Source organism: Anastrepha ludens, chromosome 4, assembly GCF_028408465.1.
Source record: "Anastrepha ludens isolate Willacy chromosome 4, idAnaLude1.1, whole genome shotgun sequence".
NCBI classification, from domain to species: domain Eukaryota; kingdom Metazoa; phylum Arthropoda; class Insecta; order Diptera; family Tephritidae; genus Anastrepha; species Anastrepha ludens.
Window position 1 is genome coordinate 112,517,366 of NC_071500.1, and position 23,247 is coordinate 112,540,612.

The following is a 23,247-nucleotide window of genomic DNA, read 5'->3' on the forward strand; positions in this document are numbered from 1 at the left end:
ATACAGCGCGCTCAACAATCGATTTATTTCAATATTCAAGCCACCATTAACGCCATGCGGTCAGATTAATTAGGAAAAAATGAGATTGATCGAATGGATTATAATAATAAAAAGTTTTCTTAAGTTTTATTTCATTTCATTTCATTTCATAATTTCGCTTTATTTAGCTCGGATCGAATAACACTTCCATATTTATGTACGCTCCTGTTTGTATTTTCCAATCAAATGCGAAGTGTTTCATTTCTATGACGTTTTCATGTTCAGCAGAAGCAATACTAGGCTATTTTTAGTAACCAGCGCTCAACTTATTCTTATCATTAAAACCATGTTTATTTTTCTAAATATATACATTGTATGTATATATTTTTTTGCTTCTGCTTGTCGCCGCCACTACTCTCGGGCATAGTGATTATCATAGCTGGGCGCAGAGAAAATCAAGTCAAATAACAGCGCGCGAAAAGCAATCGAAGTGAGAGACATTTGAGTTCAAAGAAAGTATAAATCAAATATTTAAATATAATACAGCATAACATAAAATATTTGTGTTATCAGCGACAGAATCAATAACAAAGCTGCGGCAGTTGCATCAGCTAAGCCGGCCACGTTTTTTTCTATTGTTTTTCTTTTTTTTTTTGTATAGTGATAACACCTCTAATAGAAACTATCAAGTCCAGTTCAGACTGGAAACACTACTTACACAGTTGTTTGTGAATTAAGTTTTATTTGAATAGAATTAAAAATATATTCACAACGCGTACAGTTGTGGATGCAAAAATTGCAGTAGCATTAATGTTATTACGGTAGCTTTTGCTGTTGTTGTTGTAGCAGTAACTTTGCCCTGTCAGTGTAGTGTAATTACCGGTCTCCTCGCCTAGCTCATCTAACGGTAGGCCCAGGAAACTAGTTGTTTCGACAGGTTGGGTCCAGAGGGAGAAAGGTGTTAGATGAGTGGGTTTGATGGGGGCATGTGAAAAGGTGGTAGGTGTCGTACGGGGTGCCTTCACATGCCGGGCATATGTTTAGTATGTCGGGGTCGATTTTGGATATGTAGAAGTTTAACCTGCTACAGTATCAAGAACGTAATTGTGCCAAGGTTACGCGGGACTCTCGGGGAAGTTGGAGCTCTTCGTCTGCGACTGGTGGTGGTTGGACTCCGATAACGGCATTCGGGTGTCGGGAGCTTAGGAAGGTGACAATGGTATCCTGATGAATGTCGTTTATAGTCTGTCTGTACACTGTCCGATCCAGTAGCTGTCTATCTGTTTTGTCTTGGATCTCGTTCGCGTAAATGAGGAAATGCCTCCTGACGTGCCTAAGAGGTGGCTCAGGCTCAAGCAGACGTCTGCATGGGTGAGGCCTGCGGTAACACCCTAGCAAAAACTGCTTGCTTAGCAGTTTGTTATGCTCCTTCACAGGCAGCATGTGGACCTCGTAGTGTAAGTGTTGTATTGGGGACATCAAGGAACATCCTGTCGCGGTTCTTATTGCAGTGTTGTGGCAGGTCTGAAGCTTTGTCCACTGCGAATTACTGGTTCCAGGCGTCCAGACAGGCGCAGCATAGTTTAGCACCGGCCGGCCTATTGCTTTGAAAGTCGACAGCCACATTTCCTTCTCATTGCCCCAAGTGCTGCCAGCAAGCGACTTGAGGACCTTGCGATTCTGTACTTTAGTTGCAACAGCGGTTGTATGTGCTGAGAAGGAGAGCAAGCTGTCGAAGGTAACTCCCAATATTTTGGGGTTGTTAGCCGTCGGAATTGGTGTGTCATGGGCTTCTGCCTTGAGTGGCAGCTTGACCTCCTTTGTCCTGGTGGTGAAAAGAGTCGCCGTGGATTTAGTGGGGGAAAGTTGTTCCACGCAGTGAAGGAGCGAGAAAGGCAGGCGAGATAGTCGTTTACCTTGGGGCATAGGCCAGTAGCTTCTGTTGTTTGTGCCCTTACTGCGGTAGACATATTTACACTTTTATTGTACAATAGTATATTTCAATTTTACTCGATAGGCTTATGCGACCTTCTTATCGAGGAGCCATTTGTGACTGAGCCAAATATTTTCATAAAATTATTATATATATAACTGGCTCCACCAGATCAGCTCCTACAATGGGACCATCAATTTCGATAATTTGCTTAAAATTCGAAATTACTTTGTGTCTTAAAAATTTCGTATATATATAATATTAAAAAAGTAGTCCTTCTTCTGATAAATGAATTGATAAACTTTTTAATCTTTAAATATACAATAGATATATTGTCCCGTGGTTACTGTGCTCCACAGGCCCTCAACGGTTTCAGTAATCCATACGTTTAAGATGAGTAGTGGACTAGTTTTCTGCATCCACCAGGCTTGCAAGGCATTGGAATTTCTTGCTCGCTAATGGAAAGGTTATACCGCATGACTCGATCGACTGAGCAAGTCCAATAACTCTACGTACACACATTTATAGCCGCCACTGTATATTTGCATGCAATAAATAATAATAAAGTTTGAAAATATTTACGAATATTTCTACAGATAGACAATGAGATCTTAAGTCAGTTGATGGACGGTGGATTTTAGTATATTTTATTTAATATAACATTTTTTTTGAAAATCAGTCCAAAGCCATATTTTAGTTTAAAATTTGCCTCAATTATATTTGTATGTTCCCAGAACCAGCGCCTACTCAATAACAAAATTATGCGTGTAGGCCAAGCTTCGTTTGATATGCTTGTTCGTATGCATACGTAAGTACACATGCATACATACTCGTATATGCATAAGTATGTGTATGCGTGTCCCTAGTCGCTGCAAGTAACGAGAACAGTTGTCCGTTGATTTAATAAATTAACGTCCATTTCTAATTGACAGCACACATAGATGGGCAAGCACACATACATACACACATATGCATGTATGTATAAGTTGCCTGCCACATGCAGACGCATTTAGAGTCGAATTGATGTGACAACTTATAAAAAACCAAAAGTGCTTTAAAGTGGCGTTTCGTATTTTTTGCTCGTTTTCTCTAATTTGTTTTTGTTATCTTTTCTTCATTGCACTCTCTCTTACCTCGCAGATTTTTCAATCATTTTAGCTCTTATTTTGCACTCAGCCAGCGCTGGCTTTTAATTAAACGGTCCAACTGTTGTGACCGCTTTGCTGGAAAGTTTAATTTCGTGGAAGATAAAAATAGAATTACTTATAAACTTGCTTACGGACTTAAATTGGCATAAGAGTAATTGAAAGAAGGGGATAAAGAATAAATGTTTTTCGTAGATGGAGCACTTGGTGCATTGAGTGTGGTCAGGCTGGCGCAGAAGTGGTAAAAAAAGTATTGGCATTAAAGATGAAGCGCTGGAAGAATGAGGGCGCTGATCCTGGAGAAAACAGGCGGAATATAAAGAGAGCAGATGAAGCTAATAATAAAGCCGTAAAAATTAAGTAAATTTCTTACTTAAAGTGGAAGTGGCTGAAGTGTGCACAGTGCGGGGTGTGAGAAAGTGTTTGATTCCGCATTCAGAGTTTGTATAGGGTCTTTTTTTAAAAAGTTCGTTTTACACGAGATAAACTGAAACACACAAAAAATAAATGAACGGCCAAAAATGGATGGAGTGATGCTACTACTTGTAGGCACTAGTTTAAACGCTGTTTATCTAGTAATCTCTTTTTTAATACCCAAGGTCCAGATTCATTGAACTAAATTTTTTATAAGAGCGAATAAATCGGCAAAATTATGCAGAAGTTGAAATGTAGGTAAACTGACGATACCAGACTTAGAAACAAACTTTTGTATGTTAAAAACTGAGACTTGGTAGGGTGGGGCGCATAGATATGACAGGGGAAGAACAGGTTTTGCCAGTTGGTGGCAACCAGTATTAGATGCGACTTCTGATATATTGCATCAGGACAGTAATTGACGTTGAGTCAAGTGCTCAAACAACTTAACCACGAAATACTTGATAGCAATACCAGGGCCATCAGTGCTGTGGCGGTAGGAAGTTTAATTCCGATGCAAGTGCCACTCAGACGGCTGTGGGCTTTCGATGTAAAAAAATAGGTTTCCTAAAACGCTTCATTTAGTATGAACGAGTAAATCAAACGAATAAACAAAAATTATTGTTGTGAAAGCCGTTTCATTCGCTTTCTTTTTAAGTGAAAACATTTAAAAAATCTGTCATGAACTACTTAGCAAAAACAAAAGATCGCGTACGGATAGTATTAAAAAAAAAACGAATAAAAGTACCCCCGAGCGAATAGTATGGAGAAAAATGAGTAAAGTACTCGTCAGCGAATAGTATTGAAAAATATAAAATAAACAAAATTACTCGCGAGCGAATAGTATTGGAAAAAAAAAAATAAAATTACTCCCGAGCGAATAGTACTGAAAAAAATAAATGAATAAATAAAAGTAATCGCGAGTGAGTAATAATGAAAAAAAAAAGCTTAAGTACTCACGAGCGAATGGTATTGAAAAAAGAGCATACGAGCGTAATCCCTTACTTGTGAGAGATTCATAAACATAATTATTTGATGTATGAATGGATAGTAGTGAAAAAAACTTAAGAGGCAACGTTTCAACCCGACTCCGAACGGCAGATATTTTTATGAGGAGCGTTTTCATGGTAGAAATACACTCGCAGGTTTGCCATTGCCTGCCGAGGGGCGACCGCTATTAGAAAAACGTCTTCTTAATTTTGGTGTTTCACCGAGATTCGAACCTACGTTCACTCTGTGAATTCCGAATGGTAGTCACGCACCAACCCATTCGGCTACGTCGGCTGCCGGGATAGGTTTAATTTCACAATATTGTCGTGACACAGAAATCGTTGTGCGATTGACCGTAACAGCAATATTAAGTTCATAGATATCGAAGGATTCGAGTGCTTTCAAAATCGATAAGAAAAATTTTTTAAACAAAAAAAAAGAGCAGTATACCACAACCAACCGAGAATAAACGTGGAAGCTACAGAGCTCCGATACTGATTTCGTTTTGCTAGATAGATGAGGCACTAGATGGAGAGATATGCAGTGAGATTTGGTATTTGCAATTCGCCCTCATGGTCCTTTGTACTCGCTACTCAGCACTGTACCTCATGCAGACCCAGTTCATTTAATAAATCTCAGTTTGAGCGGGATAGAGCTGAGCGTATGTGCTTTCCTTCCAGCTCCAACCGTCCGAGATGTCTCAACCTTCCCGACTAGAAATTTTGGTAAGGCGGTGATTAGGCGCAAATAAGGCAGACCGCATTCCAAATTTGCGCCTCATAAGGTAGGCAAACTAGGCCCAAGTCCCGAAAGGTATCGCCACACATCTGCCTCATTAGGCGCAGGTTCGAAAAACCGAACTTCGGTAATACTCCGGATGCCCTTCTAATATATAAATCAGTTAGGGATTCCAATTTATGCCTAAGTGAGACACTGCCACAGATTTTCGTGACCACAACCAAATTTGGTATTTTTCTGGCATGCCAATCTTTGCCTTGCCTAACATGGGCCTGGTAAGGTAATAGTGAGGCATGCCCTGCCTATTCGGGCCCAACTGATTCTTCGGCATGCCTCACTGTAATTCTAGTCGGGTTCTTCGCATATTGTAATCTCCGGGGCTTGGGCGCAGTAACGGCAAGAGTCAGTGGACCCCTTAAATGCTGTATTTCTGAGAGAATACCCTTGCGTATTCTCAGCTTATTTTAGAGGGTTATGAGTTGTCTGAACCTCTATTGATTGTACGGAATATTCTGAGATGAATACATCACCTTTTCGAATCAGCTATAGTAATTTTATGAAAGTATTTAAGATTACAATTTAAAATAAATTGAGGAAGAAGTTGAAGCTATTGCAACTGCAGCTCTTCTACAAAGGGAAATAGTCCATTGAAATTCAACTTGGCTGCGAGTGAAAAACTCTTAAAATAATAACGGAGTTTCGCATACATCAGGTATGAGCTAAACTAGTTTGAGGTTAGAAAGCTTGCGGGTCGAAGTTGTTAGGCACTTAAGTAGGCTGTCGTTACAAGCATTTTACCAAAATCTCACCCTCAGGCGCTAATTGATTCCTGAAAGGCTACCTAAGAAGCACTACAACAGCAAACAAACAACATCTACCGTCCAACTGAGACTGAGTAAATCGCACAAATGTCGCCAATATTCAGACGCTACCCCCACAGCTTTGCCTTTGCGTCGCCGTTAAGACCATTCTGCGGCATACTAAACTTTTATTTACATTTTTCTATATGCAGAAATAATTAGTATACAACGTACATATGTATGGATGTGTGTGTGTATATGTATGTAGACATTTAAAAATACACACATATGTATGCGTATTTACTATGCGCTTATCAGCCAACGCGAATGAGTACTCACAATGGCGGAGAATGGTAGACAGATGGCGGCGACGACGAAGGACTGGGTGGCAGCGGACGATTAACCACTTGAATGCGAAATGTTGCTGGTGGTTGGAGCAATAAAGCAAGCGTTCCACATGGAGCTGCTGATAATAAGCATCACACCCGGAATAGTTGGCGAAGAAGGAATGAAAACAAGCGAAGCGAAAAATATAGTAAAAAGATAATAAAAAGTAAAATAAAAATAAAAAATACCAAAAGAAAAAAATGAAAATTAAAAAGAAAAAGAAAACAATTAAATGTGTGAACTATTTTATTTGATTACTGTCTGGGACTATTGTGCTCCACATGAAACATACAGGGTCTTTTCACACATGCACACATACAGATGAACGTTTGGCAAACGTGCTGTTGAAACGCAGTTGTGCCTTAGAATTCAATCGCCAACTTTGCGAGCATACAGACGCTACCCAAAATGGATCCGTGCCGCCTGAGTTTACTCGTAACAACGTCCGACGTCAAATGCGTGCTGCGTCCAAGTAGTTGAACATAAATTGTATTATAACTTAGTGGGACGCATGCGAAAATCGGGCAGGCTTGCATGTGGGTGTGTGTGTGTGCATACAGATGTATGCTTACGAGTATATGCAGATTTAATTATCGCACTAACGCTGGCGATAATGGCGAAAACTAATATGAGAATGACAAGAAAAATGGAGAAACCGAGAAATAGTTTGATGGACGGACGAATGGGTGGATGGACGAATATTACAGCAAATTCATATTTGAGTTCAGATTATGTGACTGTTGGCGTATTTATGAAAATAGCAAACATTTTTTTCATTTCATTCAACTTCAATTCTGCAAACGTGAATAGTTGAAGGTCTCTCGTGCTTTATTATAAGTAAAATTTTGTTGTTTACACGCTGAAACAGTTTTATTTACCATTTTATTATGTTTCTGTTTTTTGCATTCATTTTTGTACCGAAAAGGAAATCGTGTCTGTTGAGCTAGTAAAATGATAGCGACAGGAGGGGTGACTTTAACCCCCTTGTCTATAACCAACTTTTTCGACATTGTTCTATAACCGGGGTACCCACCTTATATAAAATGCGGATATGCGTATTTAGTGGTACCCACGGATTTTTTTATTGTTAATATATGTATAATTGAAAGATCTGTAGCTGTTTGAACAAGTTCAGTATTTTTCAGATATTTTTTTTTTTGGATTTCTCAGGTCTATTCTTATAACGTAGCGGCTTTTCAGGTAGTCGCACGCTCCCCTTCAAATGGTAGGCAGATGTTCGACTACCCGAGCCCTATGACGTCAAGAACTGACGTCATAAGGTACCTGGGTTGTAATGTGACCGCGTCTTTGGCGTCTATTTCATTTAGTATTCGCTGAGTAGTTGAGAAGTGTAAACGATTTCAGTGTGATTCAAGAAAAAACCTAATTGAGAACGAAATGGAAGAACTGGAAGAACTAAACAAGAATTCGCAAGGTAAACTTATATAAAATTAGTATTTCGGTATAAATTTCCGATTTTGATGAAAGTTAAAAAAAAAAATGATCTGTTATGTATTTCATTATTAGATGGACTGCTGTAGAGAGGTCAGCGTATTTAGCCGCGTTACTGGGAGATGAGTTAGGCCCAGAGAGTTCTGCGACAGATAATGAGGATGAAGAGTAGCTTCCGTTAGCGAGAGAACAGTCACAACGTCAGACTGAAATTTCTGACAGTGAAGAGATACCAGGTGACCGTGATAGCGAAGGCGAGCAAGAGGAAGATGACGACGAGCCTATTGAAGTGGACACATCACCTGAATCGGAGCCTGATTTTCTTGTGGCCAAGGATGGTACAAGATGGAATAAAACACCAACTTCCCTTCAACGTCAAACTGCTGCTCGAAATATTATTCGCCAGAGATGGTGTCCTCATCGAAGCACAGAGACATTGTCAATCTTGGCCACTTTCGAATTGATTCTCACGAATGAAATGGTTGATATCATTACACAACACACTAACAGGAAAGCAAACATGGAGTACCAGAAGTATAATGAAGCAAATCCTGAAAAAAAAGACAGTACATGTGGAAAGATTTGACGCCTACAGAGATGTACGCATTCTTAGGAATTCTCCTCATGAGTGGTGCAAATAATTCAAACGTAGACCATACCACGGACATGTGGAAAGTAAGTGCTTATCCACTATATATAGCAACAATGGGATTCAATGGTTTTTGGAATATTTTACGATTCATTCGTTTTGATGACGCTAACACTAGAGAAGCCCGGATAAGTCATGACAAAGTTGCACCAATACGTGACATTTGAACGATGCTAAACGCAAATTGATCACAACTCTACAGACCATCTGAGTGTTTGACGAGCGACGAGCAATTATATCCATACCAAGGAAGGAAAAGATTTACGCACTACCTTCCATCGAAACCCGCCAAATATGGAATAAAGATTTGGTGGATTTGCGACTTCGATATTTCATATCCACTTCATGGACAGATTTATACGCGGAAATCAGCAGAGGGTCGTGAGACGAATCAAGGCGAACGAATAGTGAAGGACTTAGCCGTCGCTTACAGAGGGTCCAATAGGAACATCACCATATGTTATAAAGGTGAATTTAGAAAGAGGAGGAAAACACGAAAATCATGCTCAGAATGTAAAAAGCCTGTTTGTGACGAGCATTCAAAATCTATTTGTAAATGGCTTGAATGTTTTAATGATAAATAAATATTTTTCATAAATTTGTTTTATCAATAATAATGATTTGTATGTAATTCTAGATACCCTTTCTTCAATTTAACACTTGCAATATTGATTTTATTACAATTACAGCACGAACAATTCACTGGAATCAAGTGGGTTCCCGGGTACCTTGGTTATTGAACAAGCGCGTTAATTAGTTTAACCCCCAGGAATCAAATGCTATTTTCATTAAAAAAAAGGTTGAAAGCATAGATCGATGTAAAATTTACCAAATAACGAGGATCCGGGCGGAAACAAATTTTTATCAAGCAGTGTTTGAATTATACTATCTCAAAGATGGAAAAGGGTACCCGGGTACTCGGTTATTGACATAAAGGTTAAATGTAAATATAAAAAAAAATATCGTGCAACGATGTGACTCTCTGTTCAGACTTGCATCTAATTGCGCAATTAAGAAATTTGTGCAAACAAGGCTGTAATGGAGCCCAATCTCCTATGTGAGACCTCCATTAATACTCAATTAACAATACGAGCAATAGACAAGAAGTTCTTGATATGACGCTAGCATGTCAAACCCTCTACGGAAAGATGACGCAGTGGAGGGTTCTGAATGAACACTCTTACTCCGATCATCGCTACATAGAAATAAAATTTGAGGGAAACAACTCACGGGCCCCGCCCGCCAGCAGGAACTTGAAAAAGACCAACTGGCATATATATAAACGGGAACTTAAGGAAAGACTTCCAAATTCCCAAAATATTACTATTGAAGACAGAGAATCATTGAACGAACACGTACAAATCCTTAAGGAGGTCTGTAGAACTGCGCTAAACAAGGCTTGCCCTTTAATTAAGTATAAGGGGAAGAAAAAGCCGGTCAGAAGACCTGTCTACATTAAGTAACGACAGCAGAAGACAGTTTAATAGAGCGAAAGCGACACGAGAGAGTAAAGACTGGGACTGCTACTACAGTAAGCAAAAAATTTACAAAAAAGAAGTTAGGAAAGCGAAAAGATCTGGTTGGAGAACGTTCTGTGGAGAAATCGAAGGAACCACAGAGGCTTCCAGAAAGCGTAAAATCCTTTCAAAAAAACATTATTCCACTGGATACCTCCAAAAACCGGACAGGAGTTGGACTACTTCGAGTGACGAAACTCTGAAGTTGCTAGTGGACACGCACTTTCCCAGCAACGAATCATCTAACGTATTAATCAACAATAGTACAGTAAGACCAAACACTGACATTGAAGAAATAATCACTGAAACTAGGATAACCTGGGCAGTGAACACGTTCAAACCATTTAAATCACCGGGTCCAGATGGATTATTCCCGGCCCAAATACAACATTCCCTCAACTACATCATGGAGTGGTTGAGCGCCATATTTAAGGCTGCTCTGAAACTTAAAAGTGCCCCATCAGTATGGAAAGAGGTAAAAGTGGTCTTTATCCCTAAAGCGGGAAAAAGTTCACACACAACACCTAAGGATTTCAGGCCAATTAGCCTATCCTCCTTTCTGCTAAAAACATTAGAAAGAATTTTAGAAGAGCATATTAGGGTTAACATCAGCCCTAATAAGCTCAGTATCTCACAACATGCGTATTGTAAAGGGAAATCTACTGAAACAGCACCTAACTCACTTGTTACAGAAATCGAGAAGTCAATAATAAAGAATTCACACTGGTAGCCTTTCTAGATATCGAGGGCGCGTTCAACAACATCCTACCGGATATCATAATAAAGGCACTGACGGATTTCGGGATCTCTGGCGCTCTGGTTGAGTTCATCAAAAACATGCTCTTGAGCTGATTTGTGATCGCAACCCTAGGGGCCTCAGAGATCAAGAAAAAAGTTAGCAGAGGAACACCTCAAGGCGGTGTGCTGTCCCCCCTCCTATGGGTGCTGGCACTAAATTCATTGCTAAAGAGCCTAGAGGAGAGAGGACAACGCGTCGTAGCATATGCGGACGACATTGCAATGGTAGTAAGAGGAAAATTCCCCAATACACTTAGAGAAGTCATGCAAGATTTACTAAACATGGTTGAAAACTGGTCAAAAGCAAATGGGCTAAGCGTCAACCCCAATAAAACTGAACTCATCCTATTTACCAGGAACATAAAATTCCAAATATAGCTCCTCCGACTCTAGGTGGCACGGCATTGTCATTTAGTGATGAGGCCCGCTACTTAGGTCTAATACTAGACCGAAAGCTAACTTGGAAGGCAAATGTCGAAGCTAGAGTAAAAAAGGGCGACAATAGCACTATACTTTTGTAAACAGCTGATAAGACTAAGTTGGGGTCTCTCCCCATCTATCGTATACTGGCTTTACACGGCAATTGTCAGACCAATCCTAACATACGGCATATTAGTATGGTGGCCAGCTTTAGATAAATTGTACATCAAAAGAACCATGGCACACGTACAAAGAATGGCCAGTCTTTGCATCTGCGGGGCCCTCAGAACCACACCCACAGATGCACTAAATATTATGCTTAACATTTTACCAATAGAGCAGTACGGTAAGCAAACAGCTGCCAAAGCAACTCTCAGACTAAGAGAAATCGGCCTACTCTGAACGTACCAAAGAGCGCACTCCTCAATTTTAGAACAATTCCCCTGCATTCCCAGCACAACGGATTTCTGTAGGACCAAAGACATCAATTTCGATAAATCCTTTGCCACAGTATTTCCTTCCAAAGAGGAATGGGATAACGGGCTCATTGATAAGATAAATGACTTAAACATCTACACAGATGGCTCAAAACTGGACAACCAAGTAGGTGGAGGGGTCTACTCCGACAAACTCGGAGTATGCCAATCATTTCGCTTACCCGATCATTGCAGTGTATTTCAGGCGGAAGTCACTGTCATAAAAGAGGGACTTAAAGAAATAAAAACGAGAGTATTATCCGCAAATGAAGTCTTCATTTACTCGGACAGTCAAGCAGCAATAAAAGCGCTGGAATCAAAAACACACTCGTCAAAAACAGTTCTAGAATGTTTTAAACTACTACATTACGTATCTAAGCGCTACAAGGTGCACCTTATCTGGGTACCAGGCCACAGGAACATTGCATGAAACTGCAAGGCGGATGAACTTGCAAGAACCGGTACAAAGCTCGATCTCGAACCGGATAAGGTGCTGATACCCATGCCCATAGCCACTTGTAAATTACTTATAGACTGGGAAACCATCAAAAAGGTAAATACAATCTGGCAAAACCTCAGAACATGCGAACTAAGCAGACAGACATGGCCGAACTGGAACAGCGGTCGATCGAAGATCTTGCTAAGATTCAACAGAGAATCTATAAGAAAAATGATAGGTGTATTAACTGGTCATTGTTTAATAGGCAGCCACGCTAGAAGGTTAGGACTCCCTTACTTCGATTTCTGTAGAAGCTGTCTTAATACAGAAGAAGAGGAAACAGTCAGACACCTTTTATGTGAGTGTGAAAGCCTAGCTATGAGAAGGCTGCGCACTCTCGATACAGCATTTCTAACCGATGTAGCGGGCATAGCCCAGCTAAAACTAACGAAGCTCTGCTCGTTTATTAAAGCAACCGGATGGTTTGAAAAGGAACACGTAGAGTAAGGATAAGCTCCAGTGGTATCACAATGGACCTGCCGAAGGTCTAAGTGTGTCTCACGACAACCACCCTGCCTACCTACCTAGTGCTAACCCGCGCTTGTTGGTAACACCAAGTGAAGTCAAGCCCTTCTCCCCCCGATCTTTCCAACGCAGAGAACGCCTTCCTCTTCCTTGGCTACAACCAGCTGGCACCGTAATGAATACTTTCAGAGCTGAGGCATTTGTATCCATTCGGCTGCGCTATGTCTCTGTCATCAAAAGATGTTTATTTTTGTTTAATTCATAGCTCATTTTTCCAGTTTTAACGGAAGAGTTGCTTGCTTGCAAAGATACTCCCAAAATTTAAACAACTGCAAAAAAATTAAAAATGTCTAGTTTTTTTTTTAATTAAGAAACAAATAAAAAACATTTCTCTTTATTTTTAATTTTTGATATCGTGTTACGATTCCAAATGAAGCAAAAGTTTCGAAAGGGATAAAGAAATGCATACAAATTTATATATTTATATTTGGAACGGATTAAAAGTATTTATAGACGCGCTTGGGATAATTTCTCTACTTAGCTTCGCTTGCAATACCAATTTCTCAAATCAGGGCGTCTTTGCGCCTCTACACCCACACTTTCCTTGTTCATCCCTATATGTATGCGCATCTAATTGTAAATACATGTGTGTATGTGGGTGTCTGCCTATTTATTTTTGGCACTTTGCAGAGCTCAGCTGTAGCATCGGACTCACACATGCACATAAAGACCCACCTAAGCACTTGCGTATACACATATGTACATACATAACCATTTTCCGGCAACAAAGTCAGCTGGTTTTCCCCTTAGCTGGTATCAGCCGGTAAGCACTGCTCCTTTTTTGCAGCAGCTTAGGTATAGCGCATGCGTGTTTTTCAATTGATTTGCTCTCACTTTTATGTCTATTGACTAGCGAGGGACCTACGAACAAGTACACACCGAACAGCTGGGCTGAATGGAGAAAAGTGTGAGGAAGAAAACGGTTCACGGCATTGATTTTTCAATCTTTTCTTAAATTAGGTTACATTTTATTCCACTATACTTATAAAATTTGGTTTAGCCTTAAAAAGTTGCTAAGTAGCGGCTTTTCGGCATTTATTCGCTAGCATCTGTGGTGTCAGATATGAATGGGATAAGTCCATTTTTGGTGAGTTTTTGTTTGGTGCTATAATATAAATAATATTTTGTAAAGATTCATTTGGTACAAGATCAAAAATTCCTACAGCACGACAAGTGTTTTATTCAAGCACCAGAGCATTGTCAATGTGCTATGGAGTTGGTGCCCTCGACGGCGTTAATAAAGATCGATCTTAAATAGTAGTCTGAAGGTACATATGTAGATTCCTGTGCTAAAACTCGGCCTAGATAAGGCATATTTGCGGTGTTCCTCATCATTTTTTTTTTTTCAACAAATGCAGGGACTTACAAGTTCTATGTCGCTTCCGAACGGCAGACGGGTTTTTATGAGAAGTTTTTCCATGGCAGAAATACACTCGGCAATTTACCATTGCCGCTACTAGAAAACGATTTTTCTATAATTTGTTGTTACATGCCCGCGGCTTCGAACATTTGTACTATCGAGTGGAAGTCATACACCAAGCCACTCGGCTACAGCGGCCGCGCCTTTAGGGTATAAGGTTAAGAAATCTCCCATAGAAACTGGCTTTCTATTTCGGATGGAATGGAACCTTCCATGTTCTGAATTCTAATCTTTTGAGTCGTGTGGCAGTGTAATCACGTGATATTAAAAGGTAAAGGGATTTCGTTTAACTAGGAACCAGCACAGACACCGACAAAAATGTCAGCCTTGAAGTTCGACAGAGAACCTCTCTTACCAGCAACTGCTACTGTCGACTTAGTAGGTAGCTGAGTGGTAAAGTCCTCTCTCGACGAATAAAACTAACACTCTGTAAGGTTATCACCATGCCCGTCGTAACGTACGAGGCGAGAATCGCAGGCTATGGAACAATGAGTTGCTTGCACTTACGACGCAATAGACATAGCGCAGCGAACAAAGATCCAGCGGCTACGTTGGCTGCGTCATGTCATCCAAATGAATACAAACGCTCGGGCTCTGAAAGAATTCGACGAGGTACCAGCTGATTTTTGCAAAGGGAGAGGAAGGCCTCCTCTGCGTTGGAAAGAGCGGGTGGAGAAGAACTACACTTTCCTTGGTGTTTCCAACTGGCGTCGGCTAGCACGAGAAAGAAATGACTGGCGCACTTTATTGAACTCGGTCAAGGATATGTTTGCATCTGGCGAAGGACAATATTTTCGACGACCCACATACATATACAGCATTTGATCCCGTATAAGCGAAAAAAAAACATTAATTCACGGTAAAGAATCAATAATGATGCAATTCGGAGGAAGGAGTAGATCCCATATTTTGGATAAAATATGAAATGTGGGGGATGGACTATGTGAGAATATTGGTTACTTTTACGCTTCCCTATTCAAAAGAGGAAATACCCCCTAAGATGAGAGTTTATGCAGGATGACGATTCATCAAAATTAGCAAAGTTTTAAAACAAAAAGTGAATGCCTTAATGTCTGTTCTCTTTTTGGGCAGAACTGAAAAAGGTAATCGGGCCTCTCGAAGCCACAAATAGGGAGGAAATGCGGAATCAAATCCAAAGTCATGGTACTCTGTTTCTGCGGATAAATATGCAAATTTAGCAAATTCAATGCATCAAATAAGTGAAGCAGTCATAAAATAAGCAGGACGTGCTACAAAATACTAAATTTATGCTCCATATGCAAGCATCTTTAATTTGAAAGACTAATTTTTTGTGGCAAAGCTTTGAAAGCGAAACGTCAAAAAGCCCCTCGAATTCGCTGACCGTGCGTGCTGGCCTACCTCGTTGACTTCTCCACACTTTTTGCCACTAAGCTCCACCCAGGGTGAGAAGGCATCGCGTAAAACTCGTTGGCTCTAAAACTCGTTGAATATTTTTTATACTGTGGATCACTTGAAAATACGCCTTTTATTTGCTTAATTTGCAATAATTGTTTGAACTTATTAGGCGTAAATATGCGGAGTTTTAAAAATTAAAAAAAAAAAAAGTGCGAAAGTTGCATGAAAGTATTTATTGCCATTTTATTTTCCAACAGTGTATTTACCGATGATATCTTATTTATTGACTACTGGTTCGTGCAAATTGGTAAATGTGGAAATATCTGTTTACATATTTATCAAAACCAAATTGTCGCATCTGCGGCAGCATTGTCGCCGGACAAGCAATCAAGTCTGCTCGTACAGATACCATAGCCAGTTATGCAATAACAAATCACAGTGAGGGGAGAACGATTTATCTGGCTCCAGAGTACGTCAGGATAATGAAAATGTTCACTCACAAAACAATAATAATAATTAAATATATTTCAATTTAGTTCCGATTTACACAGTGAAACAATTGGAAGGGAACAATATTTCCCGTCGGAGAAGAACGGACGGGGAAGAGAGAAAGGTTTTTGTTACCGGTACTGGCGATACGTTTTGTGGTTCTATTTGTATTGGAAAACTTGTATTTGGAAATTTGCCAAAAACAATTATGCTCGTGTGACTGCGAATGAAACATCAAGCAAGAATTTCCAGCGTCTGCCTTCCAGATGTCTCTGGGTGTAAATGGGGACTTACTGACGGCTTAAATATGCATGTCGTATGTGCACTGCATGCATAAATAAGTTAATACATATGTGCATTAGACTGGCCGTAACTTTTTTTTTGTGGAAATCCATAAATTTTCGGGTCTTAAAACATGAGGTTAGGAATAATGAAAAACGGTGTAATTTTTTAACCCGATCCGATGATGCCTAACCGTGCCCATTTGATCCCAAAGTATGGACAATTTCGAAAAATCACAATTTTTACAAACTTTGTTTTGTTTCCAATTTATATAATTTAATTTAATTTAATATGTATATACTTAATATATATTATATATAATTTAACTTTATTTATATAATTTATTTTAATTTAATAACATTTTAATTAAAGAATTAGAGTGTCTATTTAATGAGAGATGTTTTGGTGTAAGACGGATACAATTGCCTGTAGTGCTCAACAACTTGCAGTAAGTACTGTTTATCTTCTTCATTATAAGTAAGCGATCTGTTGTAGTCTGTGATCAATTTCAATGCTCTCTCTGCAGCGTCATTAACTACAGACAAATTCGCTTTCCCGCTTTCTTGCCATGTTGAAGGATCTGATTCCAAAAAACTTGTTTCAATTCCTAAGCGGGTAAAGAATGTTTTAGTTCTTGATGAAATAAAATCATTTATATTCTTTCTGCCGTAAAGCGTTATCTCTGACATTGTTGCAACAAATCTCTTTGGAACAGCATCTTCCTTCTGGTTATCGCTAGTAATTGCTTCCACCATTTTTCGCTTAATATGTGAAGGAATTTGATCATCAAAAAATGAAAGGCCAACCGCCTCTTCCGACAAATACCATAAATGATTTTTAATTTTATGTAACAACGCATTGGATACATTCTTATCGAAACATACAATCACATCTTGAATGAGCTTAAGGTCATTTTGTGGAGCAGCTATTGGATCCACACAACGAAAGCAATATGGAACGTAGATGCAGGTTAAAAAATACAAACGCTTCTTAGACTCTTTATCTCTGAAATCGTTAACACGAATTGCTCGCGAAACAGAAACATTTTGTAGCAATATAGGCACTTCGACATAAACCTTGCGTATAATGTTGCACCAGGTGACCGTACTTGTGAAAAATTTGGTACGTCTTCCCCAACAAAGAGCAACGATAGTTGTAGTAATTCTTTATAATCGGCACGAGTGTGGTGACTATTTAATGCAGTTAGACAAAAATTCTTAAATATTTCCACTTCAGCTATTGTAAAGACTTTCCGAACTTCATTTTCCGACATTCCACTTTTGAATGACTTAGAATTAATGTTTTTCCAGCTGTTAGAGAAACGATTGAATAAGGGAATTTCCGGTGCTGATGATTTGCCAAAATTTAGTTCGAACAGTGCTTTGACTAGCAACACACTAACATGGTGACGACAGGGAAAGAAAAGTAGATTTCGGCCCAACCTTTTTTCAAGCAAGAACGCTGCTCCATTATTAACTCCCGTATTAGCAGCTGTTGTATCAAATGATACAATTTCCACTAAATCATCGAGCTTCTACTTGCACAAAACATTATGTATTTCTGCAGCTATTGCATTTCTCGTCGAACTTTCAATTTTTGGTATCCCCAGCAGTTTTTACATATTTTCTCCTGTGACAACGAGAGACAATCTATCTTTCTTTTCTGTGCCTCGGATTTCTGCAAGCAGCTTGCCATCCCAGTGAAGGACAAAAACGTCGGGAGTCTACAAACAAGTAAAAAGAAAGGTCAAGAATCCAAAATCTTATAAACATATTCAGTAAAACCATTACATTGAATCCATTAATAATCTCTTGAGCTTGTCTGTGACGATAATCTCTCCTCATCGAATGTAATGTTGTTCGATTAAGAATTAAATCTTCCATTTTTATTGACGGCGTTCCATTAACATTTTGCATGGTATTTATGAAGGCAGCAACCGTTGAACTCACCAAATGCATGGCATCTCTTGCTGGGAGGTTACATTTGTCCATGCATGCAAGCATTCTATCATCAATAAAATTAATTTTTTCGATTTGCCTTTTTCGGTAGTAAATTAATGTTACTTCCGTCTGTATCTTTGCCTTCATTCATATCTTTTGCTGCATTTTCTTCTTTACCTGAAATATCCTTTTCAGCATCCTCGGTACCAGAGACTTCAAGAGCATAATTAGCTTCAAATGGGATCAAATATTAAAAAAAAAGAACCAGTAAAGCTTAACTTTAATAAACTTACTATGAACTAAATGCTTTTCAACGCGCTTTCTTTCTTCTTCCATTCATTGCTCTTTGCGTTTTTCTTTTCTTGTGAGTACAGTATCGGCACCATACATACTACCTGGACATTCTCCATTTCTTTGGAGCAAAAGAAAGTCTTTATCTTCCTGAATTTTCATTATACCTAGGGCATCTATTTCTGCAATGTCAAATATGAAGTTTTCAATTTTATCCTAAACTCTGCTTCACTTTTACGACACTTCTCGTTAGGGAATTTTAGCTTTTTTCCAAAATTCAATCGTGGCACCAATCGGGTATTTCATACTGCTTTCCAAAGTCAAGTTTTCGTGCCTTACTTTGTAAAACAATAATTGAAGCACCTGTTTCATTGATGGCAACTTGGCCCCCAAAATAACACTTTCACTTTCACCCACAAGAAATATTTTTTGCTCAGAACGTAATCTTTTTTCCGGAATGCCTGATAATGATTTTGAACTCATTTTTTCACTAACTAATTACTTTTGTACTATTAAACGCATAAGACAACTGAAACTGAATAAAAATGCAATGTCAAAGCCTACTAATTCAAATGTCGAGTAAAAATTCAAAACTTTTAGCGTATTCAGCGAACACAACAGTTGATGAATTGTTTAGTGATCACCAAAGTGTTGATTATGAAACAAATTTTTATTTTTATTATTATAGTGAAGAGTGAAAAATAATTTAAAAATTACCTTTGCATAAAATTTAAAAATAATTATTTCATTTAGCAGCTGGCTCAACACACCGTTCATAAAACACATTTTCTTTTACTCAACTGACATTGACATATTTTCCACGTATCACTAATCAGTTATGTGTGCAGAAAGCGCCTTTTGTCAGTTGGCTTTCGCGATATAAATTGGACCATTCCGCAATAAAGTAAACAAGATCATTAATTAAAATCGCATCACATCAATAAATATAAGATTCGAACAAAAAAATTGGAAACGAAAAAAAATTAGTAAAAATTGTGATTTTTTCAAATTTTCCATACTTTGGGATCAAATGGGCACGGTTAGGCATCATCGGATCGGGCTGAAAAAATATACCGTTCTTTATTGCATCTAACCTCATGTTTTACGACCCGAAAACTTTTGGATTTTCAATTTTTATTTTTCTCCATACAAGCTGCGGCCAGTCTAATGTGCATATGTATGCGTGTATGCAAATACTCACTATTTTTACCTACAACTTTTATTTTCCTTTCTTTATCTGCTCATCTGACAAATCTGACAACCACCAGAAAGAATAACAGAGGAAGAACGTATGAATAAGGAAATTTATTAAAAAATATTTTTGGCAAATATTAATAAAAAAATATTTAAATAGACGAATAGAAAATTTTTAAACAAATATTAAATAATAAAAAAAGATCACTAACAAAAATTAATAACTAACATTTATAGGAAATTATCATAAAAAATATTTTAAAAGAAGAATAAGAAAATTTAATAAAAATTATTTTTACATTTTTAATGAAGACTTAATTTTATTTTAAAACTCACCAGAAAGAATAATAAAGTAAAAAAATATTAATAAAATAAATTTATATTGGCTTATAACGAAAAAGGGCACAACGAACAGTGCGAGTATTACTCGTTCATACATACCTACTTATGTACGTACATATGTATGTGTTCTCGTATTTCTAAATCTATTCACTTAACAACTAAACTGTTGAGTTATGCGCATCTGAAATTCTCATATAAAATATTATATTTCCTAATGATATTTATTTCTAGGTATTCTGAATTAATTAAAGTAAGCTTCGATGTCCTTTTACAGAATACCAAATATAAGACAAAACAAAAACACAAAGTACAACTATAAAATTAAATCATTTAATTTCTCTCAGTAAAGACCTCCCCCATCCACTTTGGTTATAAAATCGGTCGCCAACTCCTCATTGATCGCTTCCATTATACGATGATCATCCAGGAAATTGTGGCTCATTTCACGCTCCAGAGCTTTGTATGAGTCGGCATGTAAACGGCCCAATGCGCCTTGGTACAACACTTCCATTATGGCCTTATTGGCGTACAGCTGTTGATTGCGGTCTAAACGATGATAGAGCGCAACCCAACTAGCGCCCAAAGTTTGTGCTTCCAGCGATAGTGCCCAAGGCGTGGAGGCGAGTGTTGTGTATGAGGTGCCGGATGTCGTGGCAAACTGTGTTTCAGGACTGGCATCTTGCGACCGCGTGACGTTGGCATTGGCGTACAATGTTGTTGGTAGTGCAGTGGGTTGCTGGTTTTGTTGTTGTTGTGCCGCTGTTGATGATGTTGAGGACTTGTCACTGCTGTCTTCTTCAGAGTCCGAGGTAGTCGATGAATCTCTTCGGACGACTTTCTTCGAAAGTTTATTAATCGAATTTGGTTTACGGCCCCGTCTTTCCACCTGTTGGAGAGTTCAAAAATATTCAATTCCAATAAGAGCTAAGAATAATAGAATACAAGATTGCGCCGTACAATAGGCGTGACGTCAGCACAGGAAATAAACAAACGAAAACAGAAGAAGAAGAAATAGAGGGTGGGTCATATAGCGTTTGCTTCTTGAACTACCTATTTTTTTGAGAATGACATGTCAAATGTGTTCATAATTTACTTAAAGGTTTGACATTTACGAAATGGGACGCTATACGCTTGAACAAAATTGGGAAATATTGAAAACCTATTTCCAAAGTGGTGAGTCTTCTTCTTCTTTTCTGATTTTCGCACCGGTGGCTACGTCAATAAGCAAAATTGTCAGATTTGGGCTCAGGAAATCCACATGTTACTGTAAAGAAGCAAATGCGTCCACAACGAGTCACTGGTTGATGCTTTAAAACACGAAATCGGAGTTACCATTCATGAAATTGGAGCCCAAACAATCAAAACTGTGCTTAAAAATCGGGTTGATCGAATGGCCTACTGTAAAGCCAGTCGTGGCAGTTATTTGAACGAAATTATTTTTATTCATAAAATACAAGCAGCAGCCCACTCTATGAGGCTCCAGAGGCACATTAACGAGGAAGCCAGCAAACTTCTCAACACCGCAGGCCTAACCCGACGACTCCAGCGAAAAAAACCATATGATCTTATCGGTAGTTAATGGAAAGAAGAGTTTTTAAAATTCTCTTCATAAAAACCCCACATAATTGTTAAATTCATACTGCTTGTTAGTTTCCCTTAAACTAGTTGTAGTGTCAACAAACATTGTATACCTATATATAGTTAAATGTTTGTAATAAAAAAAAAAAAAAAAAATTCGTAAATGATAATGTTCAATCTTCAAAATAAAAAAAAAGTTTGAAAAAGTATTGATTAGTTTTGGTTTATAGCCGATTAAAAAAGCAAATTTTACATGGCCCACCCTATATTTGCACACAAAGGTTTGTTAATTTTCCGCACTGACCTCGCACAATTGCCAGATGTCGCCGAGCACAAATTAGCGGTTTGCGGATGGCGTCACCTCTGTATTATTTTCATTGTGTGTAAAAACTGCCGCGTATGTATTAAAATTAGCTTGACTTACTTTGCCCTCGCGCGCATCACGTTCCAGATCAATGTCGAGCACATTATCAAGAAATTGCATCTCTTTGAAGTAGAACAAAGTTGGCCTATACAAGTCGTCACCTTTCATTTTGCTATCCTGTATGCGCCGCAATTCACGCCTGTAGCAGGATCTCAAGCCGTTAATGCGCCGTTTCACATAGTCCACTTGCACGTCTGGATCTATTTCGCGTAGCTTATCACGCAGCTTAACGTAGGCTTCACGCTTGAGGTAAGGCTTTTTGTAAGCCATACTTCTCGTATCCCAAAGAGCTGGCGAATTCTCATAGATTTTTATGAATTCCTTCCAGAAATGCACGCCGCCACCGAGACATGAAACACTTTGCAGTTCGGACATATTCCGTTCAATTGGTTTAAGCTTATCTTTACACTCGGACCGTAAAACTTGTACTAAAGCCTGTGATAAGACGTGCTACAAGTTGTCAGACACGTTTGATGACATGCTCAGCGAACATCGCCATTGGCGTTGCCACCTGATGAGTATTTTGTGATAAGAAAAAATTATTCATTCAAATGTGACGGCTGAGGGGAAGGAAGAGTAAGCTGCTACTTGCTGATGTACTTGTCTAAAAAAAGTTTTTGTACGTTTTTTATTATATTAAAAATATTGTTTTCTGAAAATGAGTATTAACAAAAGAATTTGTTGAAAAGATTAATAAAAAATATATTTAGCAAAATTATTATTTTCAAATTTTAAATTTTTTTTTGATATTAAAAACTATGTTTTATAAAAATTATTAAAAAGGATAAATTGGAAAAATTAAAAAAAAAAACTTTTTGGCAAATATTAATAAAAAAAATATTTAAAAATAAGGTTAGGAATTAATAAAAATGTATTAAGCAAATATTAAAAAATTAGTAATAATTTATAAAAAAAGTTTTACTTTTATTTTTATATTAATGAATAATATTTCCTACTTCAAATAACGCTTTATAAAAAATGTTCAAACATTATTAAAAAAATGTTAACAAAGAGGAATCAAAAGATTAATAAAAATTATTTTCGTTTTTATATTTAAAAAAAATTTATATTAATGAATGATATCTTGATGATACTTAAACGAAATGTTTTACAATAAATATATAAAAATTATTACAAACAATATTAAAAAAAGTTCAATCAGAAAAATTAATAAAAAATATTTATAGC

The 23,247-nt window shown here is 38.1% G+C and overlaps 1 protein-coding gene across 1 annotated transcript; it reads right to left on the bottom strand.

Annotated features, from left to right (window-relative positions):
* Window positions 1-19,773: 19,773 nt before the first annotated feature.
* LOC128860638 (uncharacterized) lies at window positions 19,774-22,514 on the bottom strand. Its single transcript, XM_054098277.1, has 2 exons — window positions 22,060-22,514; window positions 19,774-20,943 (listed from the first exon to the last, which is right to left on the bottom strand). The coding sequence occupies exons 1-2, from the start codon at window positions 22,432-22,434 to the stop codon at window positions 20,398-20,400; spliced, it is 921 nt and encodes a 306-aa protein (XP_053954252.1). The 5' UTR covers window positions 22,435-22,514; the 3' UTR covers window positions 19,774-20,397.
* Between the last annotated feature and the right edge of the window lie 733 nt (window positions 22,515-23,247).

Coding starts and splice junctions, on each gene's coding strand:
- LOC128860638 (XM_054098277.1), bottom strand. CDS start 22,434: ATGTCCGAACTGCAAAGTGTTTCATGTCTCGGTGGCGGCGTGCATTTC. Junction 20,944..22,059: donor GTGATGCGCGCGAGGGCAAA/GTAAGTCAAGCT, acceptor ACTCTCCAACAG/GTGGAAAGACGGGGCCGTAA.